This window comes from Ranitomeya variabilis, chromosome 1 (genome assembly GCF_051348905.1).
Source record: "Ranitomeya variabilis isolate aRanVar5 chromosome 1, aRanVar5.hap1, whole genome shotgun sequence".
In the NCBI taxonomy this organism is placed as follows: Eukaryota; Metazoa; Chordata; class Amphibia; order Anura; family Dendrobatidae; genus Ranitomeya; species Ranitomeya variabilis.
In genome coordinates this window covers 228,653,741-228,675,084 of record NC_135232.1, presented here as the reverse complement: position 1 = coordinate 228,675,084, position 21,344 = coordinate 228,653,741, and the positions used below count along the sequence as shown (strand labels likewise).

The 21,344-nt window shown below is 45.5% G+C and overlaps 1 protein-coding gene across 2 annotated transcripts in view; it reads left to right on the top strand.

The window, feature by feature from the left end:
* The window catches only part of CCDC92 (coiled-coil domain containing 92), a 45,376-nt gene extending 25,938 nt beyond the window's left edge, over positions 1-19,438 (top strand). For both annotated transcript variants that reach the window (XM_077293228.1, XM_077293229.1), the window contains exons 2-4: positions 1,128-1,293; positions 7,909-7,950; positions 18,254-19,438. In XM_077293228.1, coding sequence (XP_077149343.1) covers positions 1,164-1,293; positions 7,909-7,950; positions 18,254-19,026 — 945 coding nt within the window. In that variant the 5' untranslated portion in view covers positions 1,128-1,163 and the 3' untranslated portion in view covers positions 19,027-19,438. The remainder of the gene's footprint in view (positions 1-1,127; positions 1,294-7,908; positions 7,951-18,253) is intronic.
* The last annotated feature ends 1,906 nt before the right edge of the window (positions 19,439-21,344 follow it).

The following is a 21,344-nucleotide window of genomic DNA, read 5'->3' as shown; positions in this document are numbered from 1 at the left end:
CTCTGGTGTTTGTGAGGCGGCAGCTCCGGTAGTGGTGAGGAGGCAGCAGGGTCAGTGCAGGCTGTAGGCTTTCCTGAAGAGATGAGTTTTCAGGTTCCTTCTGAAGGATCCGAATGTGGTTGAGAGTCGGATGTGTTGGGGCAAAGAATTCCAGAGGGTAGGGGATATTCTGTAGTCTTGGAGGCGGTTGGGTGAGGAGTGGATAAGTGTGGAGGAGAGAAGGAGGTCTTGGGAGGACCGGAGATTACGTGAGGGAAGATATCGGGAAATTAGTTCAGAGATATATGAAGGATACAGGTTATGGATGGCTTTGTAGGTCAGTATTAGTAATTTGAACTGGATACGCTGAGGGAATGGGAGCCAGTGAAGAGATTTGCAGAGGGGGGAAGCGGAGGAGTAGCGAGGAGAGAGATGAATTAGTCGGGCAGCAGAGTTAAGGATGGACTGGAGAGGTGCAAGGGTGTTAGCAGGGAGGCCACAGAAAAGGATGTTGCAGTAGTCAAGGCGGGAGATGATGAGGGCATGCACAAGCATTTTAGTAGATTGATGGTTGAGGAAAGGACGGATTCTGGAGATATTTTTGAGCTGCAGGCGACAGGAGGAATATCTGAGCAGGATTGGGTTGGGAAGACTTCAGTTATCTAGAAAGACTGTAACCACATAATTATTAGAAAATAAACTAGTTATATTAATGAGAAGAACTGATTTGGCCAATGTCATCCGATGCTCATAGTTACTGCTGTTTTGCACATATCCAAAGAGTCTAGTGGTCAGACCTGTGCAAACGTCAATGGCAATTCGCAGGTGGTGCTGACATTAGCTGTAGAGATCACACAAATTACCTAAATAATACTAATACTATTATTACTTATAGCCATCTCATAGACGTCTGGGAAGAAGCCGTTATGTGGTCTTAAGACGAATAATGACATGTTAGAACTTTTTGTTTTCTGTTGATTTCTACTGCATTTTCCGATAAGTCGTCAATGTTTTTGTATAAATGTATAAATTAATTTTATTTTTGAAGGCTTCATATTGAGCAGAGAGTTAAAACTTGCAGTAATTGTTGACCCCGATGTGAGCAGAATTACTGATCCTATACACATATTTTTCTTTTTCAACTGCAGGCTCACACCTTCCTCTCTTCTTTAAAAGCAATCAAGATGGCCACTTCTAACCTCGAGAATCAACTGCAAAGTGCCCAAAAGAACCTGTTATTTCTGCAGCAGGAGCATGCCAATACACTGAAAGGATTACACTCTGAGATCCGCCGGCTACAGCAGCACTGCACAGGTAAGAATGGGGCATAAGAGGGCATGATATCTGTGTTATTGGCACGTAATATTTATCCCTCCCTCCAGCTCGATGCGTGGACTGACCGCAGATCTCCTAACCCGAACTTGACAGCATAATGGCATTTATAAGGCCAGTCCAAACGTGATGGTCCGTAGTAAGACCATGGTACACAGATGTGTGAAATTGGCCTTATGGAGGGGAGGCCTACACAGCAATGTATCACAGTCCGATACCGCGATGCATGGGCCAACTGAGCCTCCTGACCTAAATTCAGCAGCCTCATGGGCACATATGACACTGTTGAGTTCAATTCCGTAGATCACGGTTCTTGCTATGTTTGTGATACACAACTGGCCTTAGAGCCAGACTTGTCAATCAAGCCAAGCCGGTGCACAAACTCTCGGAGGACACTTGTCCCTGTGCAAAGCATTCTTTAAAACTGTGGCCCTGCTCGCATACACTAGTGGTTTGTATGGCAGAAGAGAGTAAGGTGCAGACATTTGGCTAAAAATGCCTCTTAATGAATTTGCCACATCTTTCAACTGCAGTGCTCCAGTGCTATAAATGTTGCTCCAGTCAGGGAAAGTAGTGCGTTTGTGTTGTAATTTAAGACACTTTTGTAACGTAATTTATGATAAATTTGTTGGCCTGCCCCATCACATTAGAGCTCTGCTCACTTTTCCAAAAGTTGTAGTAAGTGGCCGGGGTTGATATAAAAGTCAAAAATTGCAACATGGCAAGCAGTTTCACTCCAGAAAACTGATCTGGCATAGCATTTTAAAGTTAATTCTGATTCACTGTCATGAGGGCGTCTGATGGTTTTTCCACGATCATGAGTGATGGAATTTTGCTAGTGTATGCCTTCACCTATTGATTAGTGAGGGTCCAGCTGCCAGGACTCTCGCCAGTCCTGATATTGAAGCAGGAGTGCTTATTAATTGGTTCAGCTCTCAGATATTTTCCCTGCCCAGTGACACTCCTGGACACATTCTGTAAAGGGCACTATTACACAGACCGGATCACTTGAAGTATTAACAGTATTACAGATCCCTACACATTAGGTGGTTGGAAGGACATAGTGTTTTGTTATATCCCAGCTATATTTGCTAAAAATCCAAGTGGCATGTCTTAAAGGCTTATGCCCATCCATTGGCAACCAGTCTTTATTTATGCATTCATGAACAGTGAAACAGGAAGAAAAATGAAATTAATTATGTTAATGAGATGCAAACGATGAAAACATAGATACAAAAATTCTCAAATTATTTTGATTTCTCAGTAATGCTCAGAAATACATGCATTGGCATACTAATAATGAGATTATTAAGAATTTTCTGAGGAATGTACTGATTGCTGAATGCAGTTTCTTTACACAAGTCATCAACATCCTCTTCTGGCAGTTCCCTTTGCAATCGCCTTCAAATGATGTTCTAGATGTGCGTGATGGGAGACCAGTGCGAGAAACTCTACAGGCCATGGCATGTTTATGTAGCGCCCCCACTGCCGCAGGGCCGAGGGGTACCCGGTACCGGGCCTCTGAGTCTCTGCTCTGGGGTTGTCACGGTGGCTAGGCCCGGTCCGTGACCCTGCCGAGGGGCGTACAGTGAATAATAGATATGGATGGTGATGTTGCGGTGCAGTGTGGGTTGTAGTAAATAACGAGGACACCAGGTTGCAGTCTCTTTACCTCTTTACTGAAGATCTCTGGGTCCTCAGTCCGGAATCCAGATAACCAGGCTGCGCAAGTCCGGCCGGTCCAATGGTACCTCCAGAGTTCTCTTAACAGGTGGAAATCTGTGCCTTCCTTCTAGCGCTAGGTGTTGCGGTCCTTCCCTGCTGTGCTTACGGAAAGTCCCCACAACTGTTGTGTCCGTTTCTTAAGTTCCCTCACAACTCGATTAGATTATGTTCTGCTAATCCTCCGTCCCTCCCTGATGTTACGGTTAGGACGGCACCCGTATGACGGGTAGGCTCGGAGCTCTTCCGGGACCCTAGAGTCGCCCCTCTCCACAAGTTGCCCCCCAAGACTGCATAGGTGATTTGGGTGAGACAGCCCGCCTTAGACTGACTGTCCTGCCGTTGGTTTAGAGTATTGCCTGAAGCTGAATATTGTAATACTCCCTCGGCGTTCCGGCCGCCGGTTGTGCGCCTCAGTAGGATGTTGCCTCGGTCTCACAGCACGACTCCTACTGGTATTCTCCTTCTTGCTTTGATCTCGTTTCTCACTCAGCACAATCTATCTCGCTTCTAATCCTTCCTTGGGCACCGCCGCTATGCTGAGCAGGCACGGTCCCGTTACATTCCTTCTTGTAGCCAGGCCTCTGTCAGGATCCCACCCCTGACAGGGACCCTACTGAATCTTCTCCCACAACACCTTCTGCCACAAGGTGTTGCCTGGTTCCAACCCAGTCAGCTTTCTGAACTAACTTCCTGCCTGACCCCCAGTTTACCCACAATGGTGGGGAGTGGCCTAATGAATAGAACCCTTAGCTCCCCCTGGTGACCCGGCTGTGAAATGTATTGGTGTCTGTGATACCTGGTCAGATGAACTCCTTCAGTGCCATCGGACGTACCATAGCTCCCCTTAGTGGCGGAGCCACAGTACTGCAACGACCAGGACTCTGGGGCGCTGCACTCCCCCCCGGTTAAATCCAGTACTCCTGGACTGGGAAGAAAACAACAATACAGGTTAGCAAAAAAGACATACAATTTTGTTGAGTGCAATAACAATAAGTATACTTGAACAGAGCTTCCCTTTATGGGAGGTGAGGACACTTGAACGTTACAAACATGGTTAAATACTTTTAAATAACTTTTCTATAAATAACTCTCTTTACCCAACCGGGTATTCTACTAAGTGCAAAATTTTTAGACATTAATTCAACGTTGCCTTTAAGGATGTACACTCTGAATCCACTAAAGACCTTCTTATAACACATTATAAGGCAATTAACTTCATTCTCCTTCTTTAAATCTGCAGGACCGCCTGTCCTAACGGCTCCAGACCTACTGCCTCTCCTTTCTTTACAGGACCGCCCCTTTCAGCCTGGGCCTACTGCCTTCTCAACTACTATACACAGTATAGAACATAACATTTACCTTCAGTTTGAAATCACTGAGCCATCTCTATCTGGCTCCTAAGAGGACTCACCACTAACCCCTACGGGTTCACTTCCTGTCCTCGTTCTTCCATCAACATTATCAAACACTTTTCACATTTAACTAGTTAGGTACATTTAACGTGTTCATATCAACATTATTACTTTCTCTTTCCAAGACATTATTGCCACCCAACTGTGTTAAGGCAATACGGTTCATCAGCGCAATACGTGAACATCCCCTTTAAGAGGGGACCAAGTCTTTATGAGGTAGCACATTTTCTCAAGCTACCAGTCCATACTCAGCAAAAGCTCCGGTGCGGTATCTTCGCAAAGAGTCTCTCTTTAAGTAAAACCAGTAGGGGGAGCACCTTTAATAAGGTGCGAACTATTTACAAGCAGTTTGTATCATGCACTGTTCATGATTGCGGCAGTTCTTTTCAACAGGAAACAAAAAGTGGAAAAACAACCAAAAAGCAATAGGGATCCCGGGTCAACAAAGGGATCCCTTTAAGAGTTAACCCTGGACGGGTTTTAGTAGCAAAAAGCAGGAAAACAAACAGTTAACTATGTACAGTTTCAGGTTTCCGAGGTTTAGTTGGACGGCTTCCAGGGCTGCACCTGGCACTTAACCCCTCTTGGCCTGGGAAAAGTGAGGTCCAGGGTTACACCCAGTGCTGGACAAACGCCGTTAATCCGTCTTTCAAGTATGGTGAAATCATGCGCAGCGATGGAGGTCTGCGCAGCTTGAGCATGGGCATTTGCTGCAGCAGAGGTAGCGGCTGCTGCAAGATCAGTCACTGGAACGGAATCAACAGCTGTGGCACTAGCAGTCACTGGAGTGGTGTCGGTCGTCAGGGCAGGGTCGTCCTTCATACCTGCTTCAGACGTGGTCCCTCCGGTGCCGATCTGCTCCGCCTCCGCTGGGGTCTGGAACGCTGGTTGCGGGGCCTTGCGCTGCGGCGTTGTCATCTCCGTTTGCAGCATCTCGCTTTCCGGCAGGGCCTTGCCTTCTGGCTTCGGAGCGCTGGAACTTCTTTCTTGCTCCGGACCAGACGAGGCTACCGACAGACGTCTGGCGAGGCTCCCGATGATGGTCTTCTTCCACCCGGCCTCAGTGCTCAGCTGCGTCTGCAGGGGTTGGCGGATCAGCCCGTCCGCTCCGATCTGCTGGAGGTCAGCGTCAGCTGTGGAGGTCTGGCTGCGGTGCCTCTCTGGGTAGCTGGGGGAGTCCTCGGCTCTGACCCCACGCTCCGGCTCCGGGTGACTCGCCATGGCGTCCTCCATGTCGCTCACTTCCTCTTCCTGGTCCTTTTCCCGCTCTCTCCTTCGTGGGCGGTTTCGCTTTCGTTGTCTCCGCCCCCCATTGAGGATCAGTAGGCGGATCTCGGCTGCTGACGGACACGTCCTCAAGGGGCTGAAATATTTAGACTGGGCGGCCATTGTCTTTCGCGCTCTCCAGCTTGTCTACGCCCACTCCACGCCCTTCTTCTTCTCCTGCGCTCTCCTTAGCGCTGTAATGGCGGCGGTTTTGGCGGGAACTTCTGGCGGCAAGTGGCAATACACAGTCTTTGCAATAAGTCACAGTCCAAGCACAATAAATCACAGTTCCAAGGCACACATGACCTGATTCTTCAGGCTTAAGTAGATCCTGTTTGTGACGCCAAGTTGTAGCGCCCCCACTGCCGCAGGGCCGAGGGGTACCCGGTACCGGGCCTTTGAGTCTCTGCTCTGGGGTTGTCACGGTGGCTAGGCCCGGTCCGTGACCCTGCCGAGGGGCGTACAGTGAATAATAGATATGGATGGTGATGTTGCGGTGCAGTGTGGGTTGTAGTAAATAACGAGGACACCAGGTTGCAGTCTCTTTACCTCTTTACTGAAGATCTCTGGGTCCTCAGTCCGGAATCCAGATAACCAGGCTGCGCAAGTCCGGCCGGTCCAATGGCACCTCCAGAGTTCTCTTAACAGGTGGAAATCTGTGCCTTCCTTCTAGCGCTAGGTGTTGCGGTCCTTCCCTGCTGTGCTTACGGAAAGTCCCCACAACTGTTGTGTCCGTTTCTTAAGTTCCCTCACAACTCGATTAGATTATGTTCTGCTAATCCTCCGTCCCTCCCTGATGTTACGGTTAGGACGGCACCCGTATGACGGGTAGGCTCGGAGCTCTTCCGGGACCCTAGAGTCGCCCCTCTCCACAAGTTGCCCCCCAAGACTGCATAGGTGATTTGGGTGAGACAGCCCGCCTTAGACTGACTGTCCTGCCGTTGGTTTGAAGTATTGCTTGAAGCTGAATTTATAAATACTTCCTCGGCGTTCCGGCCGCCGGTTGTGCGCCTCAGTAGGATGTTGCCTCGGTCTTACAGCACGACTCCTACTGGTATTCTCCTTCTTGCTTTGATCTCGTTTCTCACTCAGCACAATCTATCTCGCTTCTAATCCTTCCTTGGGCACCACCGCTATGCTGAGCAGGCACGGTCCCGTTACATTCCTTCTTGTAGCCAGGCCTCTGTCAGGATCCCACCCCTGACAGGGACCCTACTGAATCTTCTCCCACAACACCTTCTGCCACAAGGTGTTGCCTGGTTCCAACCCAGTCAGCTTTCTGAACTAACTTCCTGCCTGACCCCCAGTTTACCCACAATGGTGGGGAGTGGCCTAATGAATAGAACCCTTAGCTCCCCCTGGTGACCCGGCTGTGAAATGTATTGGTGTCTGTAATACCTGGTCAGATGAACTCCTTCAGTGCCATCGGACGTACCATAGCTCCCCTTAGTGGCGGAGCCACAGTACTGCAACGACCAGGACTCTGGGGCGCTGCATTTAGGCCAAGTAGGCTGTTCACAATATCCTGAGGAACATGCGTCCTGACGTTGTTGTGTTGAAAAACACTGGGACACCAAATCAATCTAATTCTAAGCTTGCATGTCATTAACATGTCTCTCGATCCTGTCATCTCCACAGTTCCACAACTTTTGTGGTGTTGTAATTTTAGCACTGAGGAACGTAGTTGATCTAGCAAGTACTAGACTTATCACAACAACACATGATTAAAACAGAATACACAGACAGATCCTTGAGGAATCTGTGGGAACAGCCAGACATGTGGGGAGCCTTGTATTCAGAGTACATCTCTCCAATTATCCTCATGTATTACCTGTGATGTACTGGATATATAGTTGCCTGTTTCTTCATGTTTTCTGCTTTATTGTACACTCTTGTATAAGACACTTTTATTCCACGGTTTGATCTGTTAATACCTCTTTTCTATCGTCGTATTCCTCATCTGTGCACTTGCACTTTTGTACTCAGTAGCACTTGGCACTTTATCTTGGGGTCTTTGCTGGGTGTAGGAGGGGAGGGGAGTCAGCATACTGCAAGTGCAATGAGCTATGTCTGTGTGTCCCGAGTTTTTGTACATGTTCTTAATTATGTGTTGTGTATCATTATGTATGAATAATGACTGTTCAGATAATTTCATGAGTGCGATTCTCAACCATCATCTCTGTATTCTTTACAGATCTAACGTATGAACTGACGCTTCAAACTTCCGATCAGACAGGTAAACGCTATAAAGCTTCATTCATTAATATGGCACTTTCTTTTTGTGGTTTTAAATGTTTTGTTTCCTTTTACCAGTGGAGGATTTCCCCAGTTCTCCATGGTGTCATATGCACCTACTCAGCAAAGGAAAGAACAAGGACACTTTTCTTTACTGATCCAGTAGCTGCCTTCAAGCTGAATCTTCAAGTAGAAATGTATGAAAAGGCTGTGCACTGTGCCAGCATGGACGCCACTTGCTCACACTGCTTTCTTTGTAGTTCTTATCTCTCACAGCTCCGCTATCCTTCCTCCTGTCTGTGAAGAATACAGTGGGACTGTATTGGAATTGTAAGGCTGTGTGCACACGTAGCAGATTTTTTGCATTTTTTTCGCTATAAAACCGCGAAAAAAATGCTCACATTAAGCATCCTATTTAATAGAATGCAATCCGCATTTTTTGTGCACATGCTGTGTTGTTTTCCTGAGCGGAATCGCATTCCAGAAAAAAACACAGCATGTTCATTAAATTTGCGGAATCGCGGGGATTCCGCACACCTAGGAATGCATTGATCTGCTTACTTCCCGCATGGGGCTATGCCCACCATGCGGGAAGTAAGCAGATCATGTGCGGTTGGTACCCAGGGTGGAGGAGAGGAGACTCTCCTCCACGGACTGGGCACCATATAATTGTTAAAAAGAAAGAATTAAAATAAAAAATAGTGATATACTCACCTTCTGATGGCCCCGGAGTCTTCCCGCCTCTCAGCGGTGCACGCTGCCGCTTCCTTTCCCATGGATGCTTTGTGTGAAGGACCTGCAATGACGTCGCGGTCACGTGACCGTGACGTCATGGCAGGTCCTGCACACAAAGCATCTATAGGAACGGAAGCCGCTGAGGAGATCGGCTGCCTTCGGAAGGTGAGAATAACCATTTTTTAAATTTTTTTTAAATATTTTTAACATTATATCTTTTACTATTGATGCTGCATAGGCAGCATCAATAGTAAAAAGTTGGTCACACTTGTCAAACACTATGTTTGACAAGTGTGACCAACCTGTCAATCAGTTTTCCAAGCGATGCTACAGATCGCTTGGAAAACGCTAGCATTCTGCAAGCTAATTATGCTTGTAAAGTGCTAGTTTTTAGCAGGAGTATGCATGCCAATTCCGCATGCGATATACCCGCGGCAGGAGTTGCAGAATTGCCGCGGAAATTTCCGCGGCAATTCTGCGACTTGTGCACTTAGCCTTAATGTAGTAGTGGAAAAATGATAATTACTTACGGGTAATTTGATTTTCCAGATCCATGACAGCACCGGTACATGAGAGATGGTCCCGCCCCCAAGAACAGGAAACCTGCATAGGAGATAAAAGATGGGGGCGGCACCTCTCTCCTCAGTTTGTTTACAGAGAATGTAAGGTAACCGCTATGTTAGTTTTAGGCATATAAATTATACTTAACTCTAAGACTATTTATCTATTGTTATGTTAAGTGGTTATTACCCCATCTTTCGCTTGTGATTTTTTTTTTTTTTTTTTTTGTGAATCACACACCATCACCAAGATAGGGCGGGAACTAGAGCGGTGCTGTCATGGATCTGGAAAATCAAATTACCCGTAAGTAATTATCATTTTTTCCCTTCCCCATGACAGCACCGGTACATGAGAGGAAGAAATAGAAAGAACCTCTAGGGTGGGACAATGGCAGATAGTACTTTTCTACCAAAGGCAAGATCTGACAGCCCTAGATTTAATCTATAATGGCGGAAGAAAGTAGAGGGTGAAGACCATACTGCTGCATTACAGATTTGCTCTATAGACGCATTTGCCCTCTCTGCCCAAGATGTGGAAATAGCCCTAGTAGAGTGGGCCGTAACACCAGGTGGAGGGACCTGCCCCGAAGAGGAATAGGAAAGGGATATAGCCATACGGAGCCATCGTGCAATGGTTGATTTTGTGGCCTTTTTTCCCCTGTTTGCCCCCTGAAAGGAGACAAAAAGGGCTGAAGACTGTCGCCATGGTTTCGTCACTTCTATATATTGAAGTAGGCAACGTCTGACGTCCAAGCAATGGAAGGTTTCTTCTCCCTGGGATTTTGGATTGGCACAAAATGAAGGCAAGACTATCTCCTGGTCCCTGTGAAATTTCGAGTTGACCTTTGGTAAGAAGGCCGGATCAGATTTTATAATTACCCTATCCTCCAGAAATGTAGTATAAGGAGGGTCTATAGATATAGCCTGGAGCTCACTAATGCGTCTGGCTGAGGTAAGGGCAATCAGGAGAACTGTTTTTAAAGTTAGCGCTTTTTCCGATATGGAGGAAAGAGGCTCGAAGGGAGAGGAGGTCAAGGCGTTTAAAACTAAATTTAAATCCCAGGGAGCGACCTTTGGACGAGGTTTGAATGGTCTGGCTGTAAAAGAGGCCCGAATAAACCTACACACCCAAGGGTGATCAGCCTATTTTTGGTCAAACAAGGCGCTAAGCGCCGAGACTTGCACTTTTAGAGTGCTGGTAGATAAACCCCTCTCCAGACCCTTTTGGAGAAACTCTAGGATTTCAGATATAGGGACTTTCTGAACGGTATCAGTTATCCCTCGGCCCGAGAATTCTAAAAATTTTCCCCATACCTTCTGGTATTTATCAGTTGTGACTTTTTTTCTACTGGACAGTAGAGTAGTGATTAACGGATCCGAGAACCTCTTTGCTAGCAGCAGTCCCCTCTCAAGTTCCAAGCAGTGAGGTGTAGGCTGTGAACCTGAGGATGTGTCACCGGACCCTGGTGCAGAAGGTTTGGAACCTCTGGAAGTATCCACGGGTCCGAGATGGACATACGTCTGAGCCAAGTGAACCAAGCTCTCTTTGGCCAGAAGGGTGCGATTAAGATTATGCGTGATTTCTCTTCTCGGATCTTCTTCAGGACTGTAGGGATTAATGGGATCGGGGGAAACGCATAGGCTAGATGGAATGTCCATTGGTGTAGTAACGCATCTACTCCTTCCGGGTTCTCTTTCGGGTTTAGAGAGTAGAACCTTTCTACTTTCCGATTCTGCCTTGTGGAGAAAAGATCCACTTGAGGAAGTCCCCAGATTGCACAGATTTCTCCAAATATTTTTTGATTTAGTGACCACTCGCCCTGGTGCAGGACGTGACGACTCAGAAAATCTGCGACAAAGTTGTCCGACCCCTTTAAGTGTGTACTCGTGAGGGATAAAAGGTGGTTTTCGGCCCAAAGAAATAGTCTTCCTGCTTCTTCCATTAGGGAACTTGATCTGGTTCCTCCCTGTCGATTTATATACGACACCGTTGTGCTGTTGTCGGACAACACTACTAAATGTTTTCCTTTGAGATCTTCTTCTGTTTGAAGAATTGCTTGCCTTACTGCTGTCAATTCCTTCAGGTTTGAGGAGGCTAATTGCATCTGTGGATCCCATAGACCCTGTAGGATCCGATCTGATAGGTGTGCTCCCCAACCTAACGGGCTCGCATCCGTGGTCATTATCACCGGATTGTGGATTGACCATGGGACCCCTTTTTTTAGATTTCCGGAAACTAGCCACCAGCTTAGAGAGTCCCGAACATGTTGTGACAATACGATTTTCCGGTTTAGATTGTAGGGTATTCTTGTTTGTTCTGACAGGATCTCCCACTGTAGGTCCCTTGAATGAAGTTGTGCCCATTGGACTGCCGGAATTGTTGCAGTAAGCATGCCTAGGAGGGACATTGCTTCCCTTACCGAGACGTATTGGGCCACCTGTATTTGTGTTATACGTTGTTTTATGGCCTCGACTTTTCTGTCTGGAAGGATACAGACCTGTTTGATTGAATTTAATTGGATCCCCAGGAACTCCTGTATCTGGGCTGGAATCAATCTTGATTTTTTTAAGTTTATTATCCACCCCAGCCTGGTTAGTAGCTCTCGTACTGTTGTAACTGCTTTTATGCAATCTTCTTGATTGTCTGCTATCAGGAGGAAATCGTCTAAATAGGGCACTAACAGAATGTTCTCTCTCCTTATGAAGGATGCTACTTCCGAAATTATTTTGGTAAAAATACGAGGAGCTACCGATACCCCAAAGGGGAGACATTGGTATTGTAGATGGGTGTAGACCTGCCCCAGCTGCACAACCAACCTCAGGAATTGTTGATGTTCTCTGCTGATCGGCACATGATAATAGGCATCGGTAAGGTCTATCACCGCCATATAACATCCTGGATACAACAGTTTTACCGCCGTTCTCAGAGTCTCCATTTTGAATTTTTCTACCCGGATGAATTTGTTTAATTCTTTTAGGTTGAAAATAGTTCTTAAAGAACCATCCGGTTTTGGAGTGAGGAAAAGGGTGCTGTAAAATCCCCTTCCTATCTCCTGTGGAGGTACCCTTACCAGGACTTTTTTGTCTAAAAGAAGACGAACATCTTTTTCGAGAACTAACTGGTTCTTTTTGGCCACACGAGTAACTTTTATTCGGTGGGGAGGCAGGGAGATGAAATTTAGTCGTAGACCGTCTGATAACAAGTTGATTATCCATTGGGACGGCTGTAAGGTTACCCACTGATGGACAAAAAACCGTAACCTTCCTCCCACCTGAAATATGGCGTCATTGTTTAGGATCCGGTTTTGGGGGTTTATTGAAAAGAAACCCTCTTTCTCTTTTCTCCCCCCAGGGTTTTCCCCGTGTGGTTCTATCCGTTGGGCGGCCTCGGCCCCTACCTGATCCTCGAAAGGACCGACGATTGTCATACCAACGTCGTTTAAAGAAGGGAGGTGGAGGGAAGTGCTTTTTCTTGTCCGCCGCTTTTTCTAAGATCTCATCTAAAGCGCTGCCGAATAAATATTGGCCCTCACAGGGGACCGCACAGAGCTTCACTTTAGATTGGAAATCAGCGTTCCAATTTTTTAACCACAACGCCCTTCTACCTGAATTAGAAAGGGCACCCGCCCGGGCAGAAAACCGAACAGAATCAATGGCAGCGTCCGCCAGGAATCCTGCTGCATTTTGAAGTGGAGGGATGACTTCTAGAAGTCTGTCTCTTGGACATTTGTTTTTTTATTTGGTCGCTTAGTTCCTCCAGCCATTTAACCATGGCACGGGCAGTACAAGTAGCCGCTACTCCAGGTTTAAACGCCCAAGTTGAGGCTTCCCAGGCTGATTTTAGAAAGGCATCCGCCTTTTTATCTAGGGGGTCTTTTAGGGCCCCCATGTCCTCAAAGGGAAGTGCTATGCCCCTGGAGGTACTTGCGATAGCCGTGTCCAACTTAGGCGCCTTTTCCCATTTCTCGCAAATTTCCTCACTAAAGGGATATTTACGTTTCAAGGCCTGGGGAACTGAAATCCTTTTATTCGGTTTTTTCCATTCTTTTTTAATGAGATTTAGTATGTTATCATGAAATGGGAAAACCTTCCGTTTCTTATCCTCCAAATTACTGAACATAGAGTCCTGAACTGTTTGCTTCTCTTTTGGCGTCTCAACCCCCAGGGTGGACCTGACCAGTTTTAGCAACTTCCCCACATCTTCTGATAAGACATAAGGCCGGCCACACTCTTCATCTGAAGAGTCCAGGTCCGAAACCTCCTCGGGCGGAAGCTCACCCAGTTCACCCTCGGATTCTACATCAGATGCCCGGGTAGACATAGAGGGCGGGTTTACGGAGCTCTGCAACCCATGTTGTTTTAACTGCTCCTTTACCGTACATTGTACTTCGCTTCTAACAATATCTTTTATATTCTGAAGCAATGATGATAATTCTTCAGACACAGTTTTCTCTATGCATGAGCGGCACATACGCTTTTCATACTTTTTGGGGAGGCTTCTATCACAGAGTGCACATACTTTATGCTTTTGTTTAGAGGCAACTTTCTTTCCCTGCATATATACAAAAAACACAATGTCACTGACATGTCTTTGCCTTACAAAGGCACTCACCCACCGGACCCTCAGTACCATGACAGGCTGTGGGATGTCTGCTGGGATCGCTGATTCCTTCAGATCTGCCATCTTGCAGGAGACTGTTCCCAGCGCCAGCTTGCCGCCTTGTAGATTTAAATATAGGCGGGCAGGAAGCGGTGTGTGCGCCCCTGAACTTCCTCCCCCCCGGGGAGTGTCAGCACACCGCTTCTTCAGCGTGTAGCGTCACTTCCGGTTCCACCCGGAAGTTCCCCATTCAGTCGGCGCCAGCGTCGTGATGGGCACGCTCATTTTCCTCCCCCGGCCCAGCCTCCGGCCAGGAGCGGACGCCGGGGAGTCCGCAGTGGGAAGGACGCACCTGCAGCTCCAGGTATGGAGGCGACGCGCGTACGCCGCCGCCGCCGCTGCTCCCACCGCGGACCTCGGTTCAGAGACCGGCTTAGCGAGGGAGACCTCTCCCCATGCAGCACCGCAGGTTCCCCGCAAGAACAGGAAACCAAACTGAGGAGAGAGGTGCCGCCCCCATCTTTTATCTCCTATGCAGGTTTCCTGTTCTTGGGGGCGGGACCATCTCTCATGTACCGGTGCTGTCATGGGGAAGGGAAAACACTGGTTTCTAACTACTGTTAAACAGGTAACAATGGCATTTCTGTAAGTATGACATGCTTAAAGGGATTCTCCAAGAGCTCAAGGAATGAAGCTGGCAGGTAGAAATGTAATAAACAACAACAAATGTTAATAATGTTAAATCCCCCACTGCTCCAGTGGTTCTCCGGGATTTATCATGCCAAATAATATACATACCACTGCAGCCAATCACTGGTCTCACTTCTAAAATGAACAGCCAGTGATGGGCTGCAGCATGTCTTCACCACAGAAAAATGTAGCAGTTGGGATTTAACAGGTCAGTAATGATGTTTGTTTGTTTTTTTAATTTGTAACTTTTTCTTCAGTTTCACATGTCTTAAAGAAGAATATTCATTTCATCATATGACTAGGCACAGGGTGGGGTCCCAGGACCTGATGACAATTCAGTCATTCATTTCCATTACCAGGATACGGACCTGGGTTATACTGGACACGTGGTCCGGGCTTGATAATCTGCTAGGCGCGGTGGGAGGTCGCTGGACATTGCTGTTCCTGATTTCCTTTGGAATGAGTTGTAGTTTTGTCCAGACCACAGCACGAACGCCTCAAAAGTAACACGAATAAAATAATTCTAATTGTTCCTCAGAAAAACCTTCATTGAAGATGTGTTGAATTGTGTTTTTTTTCTGGATGATTTCATTTTTGGGGGGCACTGTCATTTACATATTCATGCCAATATTATATATATATATATATATATATATATATATATATATATATATATATATATATATATATATATGTATATATATGTATATATATATATATATATATATATATATATATATATATATATATATATATATATATATATATATATATATATATAATATTTTCACAAATTCTAGAACTGGACAATGCACCATGTTAATTATTGTCACTTATTGTGCTAGATATTTGTCACAGAAGATGCTAAAGGTTAAAAATACAGGGGTCCAAGAGGTGAGGGGGCCCATGTCTACCTCCAAAGCAGGTGCAACAAAGGGCCCATGTATTGCTCTTGCACAGGGGCCCTTTTATTTATTTTTTTCACTTATAAAGCGCCATTAATACCACCGCGCTGTACATTCACCATCGGGGCTCACAATCTACATGTGTCTGCCCCGGGCACACTCATGGGCTAGTACAGCACATTAGCTGTGGATTGTGGCGGCTCCCTCCTCCATGCCATCCCTATAAGCTCTGGCCTCATCTGTGCCGTCCCTGCAGAGTCCCCTGTGATTTCAGGAGATAGAAATACTTCATGTAATCTTGTTACAGTCGGCACTGATGGGTCACATGCGAATGCGAAAAACTGGACCTTTAAACAACAAACGACCTCTCGGTATTGAGTCATCGGCCATTAGTGCCCCGGAGCAGACGCTGCCGTCCATGCTGTGCGCTGCGGGCAGACTGAAATCTGAGCTCACAGCAGCGGGATACAAATAGTGCAGCTTCATAAATGTTTTATTGTTTCTTATGGTGCATGGACTAAACCATTGTCTAGAGAAGGGGAGATGCGTGCTGGCAGGCAGGAGATGTGTCTATATTTAGCTTTGTAATGTTCTGATCAGAGCTTTCTTCAGTTTTTCGTTGGTAAATATAATTGATTAAAAATCATGGGTCTTCAAAAGTGCGTACAAATCTGTGGGCGCGTACTGTACCTTCATATGTCTCTAAATTTATATAAATCCAGGCAGGCGTTAAAAAAAAAAATCATGATTTTTCCATCAGTTGAATTGCTTCATACAGAGGTGCTATATTTCAGTACATCAGTGCTCTGTTCACATCACATTACCTTCTGTTTAAAGGGCATATCCACCATCTTTTTCTTAAATGCGTGTATGTGGAGGTAACATTTGTTTTTGTTATTTGACTTTCAGCCTTATCAGCTTCTTTGTTTCCCCGTACATTGAACTTAGTTGTAGTCATAAATCTGAGAGGAGCTTAGAAAAAGACATATAAGAGGGACAGAAACTCTCCCATTGGACCATCAGAACAAGCTCACTGACAGATTCTCGGTTAACTCACTTTGCAGGGTCAATAGAACTTTTAAAGAAATGTAGTTATGCATTCTATCCTTAAAGGTGTACAACACAAAATTAAATACTCCCGTGAGTGGAGGGCCCGGTGAGTGGAGGGCACCACAGCCCCAACCCCCCCCCCCCTTTCCCCTCGCATCATACTTTCAACTGTTTCAGTATCCTGGATGGATCCTGATACACTTGAAAACAATGATAAGAGGGGGCCTCCTGCAGACACTCCCTCTCCCATCATTGCCCCTCTGCGTCTGAGCTCTGTGACGTCAGTGCAGAGGGTTCAAGAGACTACAGTGACTGGAGCAACAGGGGGAGGGGAGTAATTAGTTTATTTTTTATGCATGGAAGCCCATTAGACTGTATAGAGCACTATACGGAGCCCATTATACTGTGTGGAGGACAATTTGGGGCCCATTATACTGTATGAGCACTATATGGGGCCCATAATACTGTATAAAGGACTGTCGTGCCCATAATACTGTATAGAGGACTATGGGGCCCATAATAGTGTATACAGGTCTATGGGGTGCCCATAATACTGTATAGAGGACTATGGGGCCCATAATAGTGTATGCAGGTCTATGTGGTGCCCATAATACTGTATAGCGGACTATGGTGCTTATAATACTGTATGCAGGACTATGTGGTGCTATAATATTGTATGCAGGACTCTGTGGTGCCCATAATACTGTATAGAGGACTATGGTGCCCATAATACTGTATGCAGGACCATGTGGTGCCCATAATACTGTATGCAGGACCATGTGGGGCCCATAATACTGTATGCAGGACCATGTGGTGCCCATATTACTGTATGCAGGACCATGTGGGGCCCATAATACTGTATGGAGGACTATGTGGGGCCCATAATACTGTATGAAGGACTATGTGGTGCCCATAATACTGCATGAAGGACTATGTTGTGCTCATAATACTGTATAGACTATGTGGTGCCCATAATACTTCATGAAGGACTATGTGGTGACCATAATACTTCATGAAGGACTATGTGGTGACCATAATACTGCATGAAGGACTATGTGGTGCCCATAATACTGTATGGAGGACTATGTGGTGCCCATAATACTTCATGAAGGACTATGTGGTGCCCATAATACTTCATGAAGGACTATGTGGTGCCCATAATACTGTATGGAGGACTATGTGGGGCCCATAATACTGTATGGAGGACTATGTGGGGCCCATAATACTGTATGGAGGACTATGTGGGGCCCATAATACTGTATGGAGGACTATGTGGGGCCCATAATACTGTATAGAGGACTATGTGGTGCCCATAATACCATATGGAGGACTGTACAGGTGGAAAATAACTGTGTAAGGGCTGTAAGTTGTGAGATGTTCTTTGCTATGGGGCCCCATGATTTCTATGTACGCCCTTGACTCCAATCACTACTTTAAAATGTAAATTCACCAATAATGTCCCATTCTTTGTTTGTTTTAAACTTTATACATTTGACATGGTTTTTACAAAATACCGTTGTATGGAAAATGGTAAAGTGGTGAACCAGACAGTTAAAGGCCCACCAAAGTAAATTATTTCTGCCTCCATTGAACACATGTATGCTATGTGCTGGAAGCTTTTCCAAGGTACATGAAAAAAGTATATTATAAATGTGAACATACTTGGGTACGCTAAGCTTCTACCATGTAATACCTGAATATGGAAAGTTTAACACACTTTTTTAATAATAAGAATGGTAATGTTATTTTTTTATTCATTTACAGGGGATAGTTTTTCAAGAAGTGATGAGCTCAGGAGAAAATGTGAAGAACTGGAAGCTCAGCTTAAAGACAAAGAAACGGAAAACAATGAGCTAATAAAGGAGCTCGAGCAGAAAAATGCCATGATAATGGTGCTGGAAAATACAATAAAGGAAAGGGAGAAGAAGTACTTAGAAGAACTGAAAGTTAAAAGCCATAAGCTCAACATGTTGTCCAGTGAGCTGGAGCAGAGAGCGAGCACTATTGCCTATCTCACATCACAGCTGCATGCAACAAAGAAGAAGCTGCTCAGTACAAGTGGAGCCCCGGAGGCTGCTCCTCCAGGGAGCCCAGTAATGTCCACCTACAAGCCATCTCCTCCAAAAGAAAAGCTACCTGAGACTCCGAGAAGAAGGATGAAGAAGAGCTTATCCACACCGCTTAATGCTGACTTTGCAGAGGTCTATAGGCTTGGGGCAGATGGTCGTAAAATAATGTTACGTGAACCTGTAGATGCCATGCCTGATCCCACCCCATTTTTACTGGCAAGACAAACGGTGGACACACAGATCATCAAAGAGCGCCCACTTGTTATCCCTCCGATACGCTCTGACTCTAGTAGTCCAGCTAAAGAGAAGAAGCAGAAGGCCCATGTTGGGGTTGCCCATAGGATCCCACATGCAACCTCTGTCCAAAGTCAACATGTGCCCCAGCCCGAAGTGGAGACGCTAGCAGTGGACCAAGTCAATGCGAGCAAAGTTGTTAGGAAGCACTCAGGAACTGACAGAACTATATAAATATATTTATACACTGGTAAAACTCATAACCATGATGCTTTTTATGCACTGTTACCATATCTGGTAAATACAAACACTACATTTTGATTTCATTTTTATTTTTACAATTACTTGATTTCCCTGCATGCCAAATATGAACAGACACTTTGTTAATAAGTAATACACGGTCCTAAGCTCCTAATGGAATCGCTATCTATCCGCCTGTGTAAAGCTTGCTCCAATCCCTCCAACAATAATGGACTACGCTGACAAGAGCACAGACCTGCAGCAATACCAGTGTGGCAAGCTGTAAGGCGCTGTTCACACATACTGCTCTACTCTGTATAACAATGCCATCACTGGCGGAACGTCAAACCACGCCGATAAATGTATATGTCTGATCAGTTTAATAAGACAATTTCCTGAAAGTCAATGGTGGTGTTTAGAGATTTTATTTACCCATTATTCCACTTTCTAGTTTTCCTTCTCTGTGATCTTCTTATACCTCTTCATTGAGTCGTTCTTCTGTTATTCCTCCTAATGTTTATAAATAAATGGACAACTGGGTGTCACGATTTCCTTTGTCAGAGGTGAATGTGCCTACATGGCGTGACACGGGCTGGTTGCACAGATTGGACACAACCTCTAACCGGTGACACTACTGTCGGTGTGCCAGAAATATGGAGCAGGAATAACAGAGGACTGGCTCACTGGGGGGTCCTAAGAAAAGACTACAGACTACAGTCTTAGGCATCATAAAGATCCTCCTATCAGGAAGAATACGTGTATTTGAGAAGTCCTCTTATACGGAAGTGGGTATTCCTAGCACTGAAAGTCATGGCATTTGGCATGGATATGCCTTAACATTGTGACCACTGGGGTCCAACACTTGGTCTCCCATCACCCTGGAGAATAAAGATTAATTAGTTTTTTTTTCCTGCGCAGAGGTACTCAGATCTGTAACTGTACAGGGAATTGCAACAGAGACATTCAGATAGTGACGGACTGAATCTCCCAAAGACAAAACCACAGACTGTGAATCAGGGCGTTTTACGTCAAATCAGCGCTGCTTTCTGAAAATTGCAGCTAGAGCTTTGCCTTTATTGAAAGCTAAATCTAAACCGTAGAAGATCTAAAAGCTTTAGCCCATAGATTTTTTTTGTTGTCATTTATTTAAAGTCATGACCTGTTACTGTACCTACGTCCGTGACAATATACATGTGAAACCATATCTTCACATTCAGTGATTCCCCTACACAAGCTTTAAAAAATCCCCAAAGTTTGTGCTGTTCAGATAATAAATAATGAATGAAAATGAGGGATAATGTTTTGTTTCCACCTCACCAGATTTTCTTACATTTTTGGTTGAGAAATGCTAGCCTCAGGCTAATGGATAGCGATGTCCAGACCAACCACCTGTCTCCTGACCCACACTCAACACCCTCATTTATGAGAGGGCATTAGTGATGAGCAAGTATACTCGTTACCCGGGTTTTCCTGAGTATGCTTGGGTGGTCTCTGAGTATTTCGGTGTGCTCGGAGATTTAGTTTTCGTCTCCCCAGCTGCATGATTTGTGGCTGCTAGACAGGTTGAATACATGTGGTGGTTGCTTAAACAGGCAATCCCCACATGTACTCAGGCTGTCTAGCAGCTGCAAATCATACAGCTGAGGTGACGAAAACTAAATCTCCGAGCACACCGAAGTACTCAGAGACCACCTGAGCATGCTCGGAGAAACCCGAGTAACGAGCATACTCATCATTAGAGGACATCCATTGCTGGTCTGGACATCGTAGTCTGTACTTCGACAGCAAATGTTAGCGTAGATCCCAGCTGCCAGGGCAATTTAAAATGCTGTAGCAGGGTGACTGTCAGAAATTCTGACGTCTATTGCCTTGTTCTAGCATTTCCCTCACATACTATACAATTGCAGTGTGCCAAAGGTTTGCCATTGCAGCCGGGAGCCTACTGAAGGCCCCTGTGTCTGCCATGTAACTGCTGCCATGAAGCCCAACAAGTGGCTGGGCTTCATGGGACAACGGCAATTTCACAATATACTGCAGTAACTTGATATTGCAGCATATTGTATTGTCCATCAATGGAAAAAAATGTTTTAAAAAAAATTCCGTAAGTCAACCCTCTTTTCCCTGACTGTAAATAATGAAATGTAAAAAAAATTACATACGGTAATTGGTAGTGCTGCATGCGTAATTGCCCAAACTGATAAAATATTTGTTTATCCCGTAAGGTGAATGCAGAAACAAATAAATATCAAAGCGACACAACTGCCATTTTTTTTTCTTACAGCACATACCCCAAAATTGTATGGATAAAACTA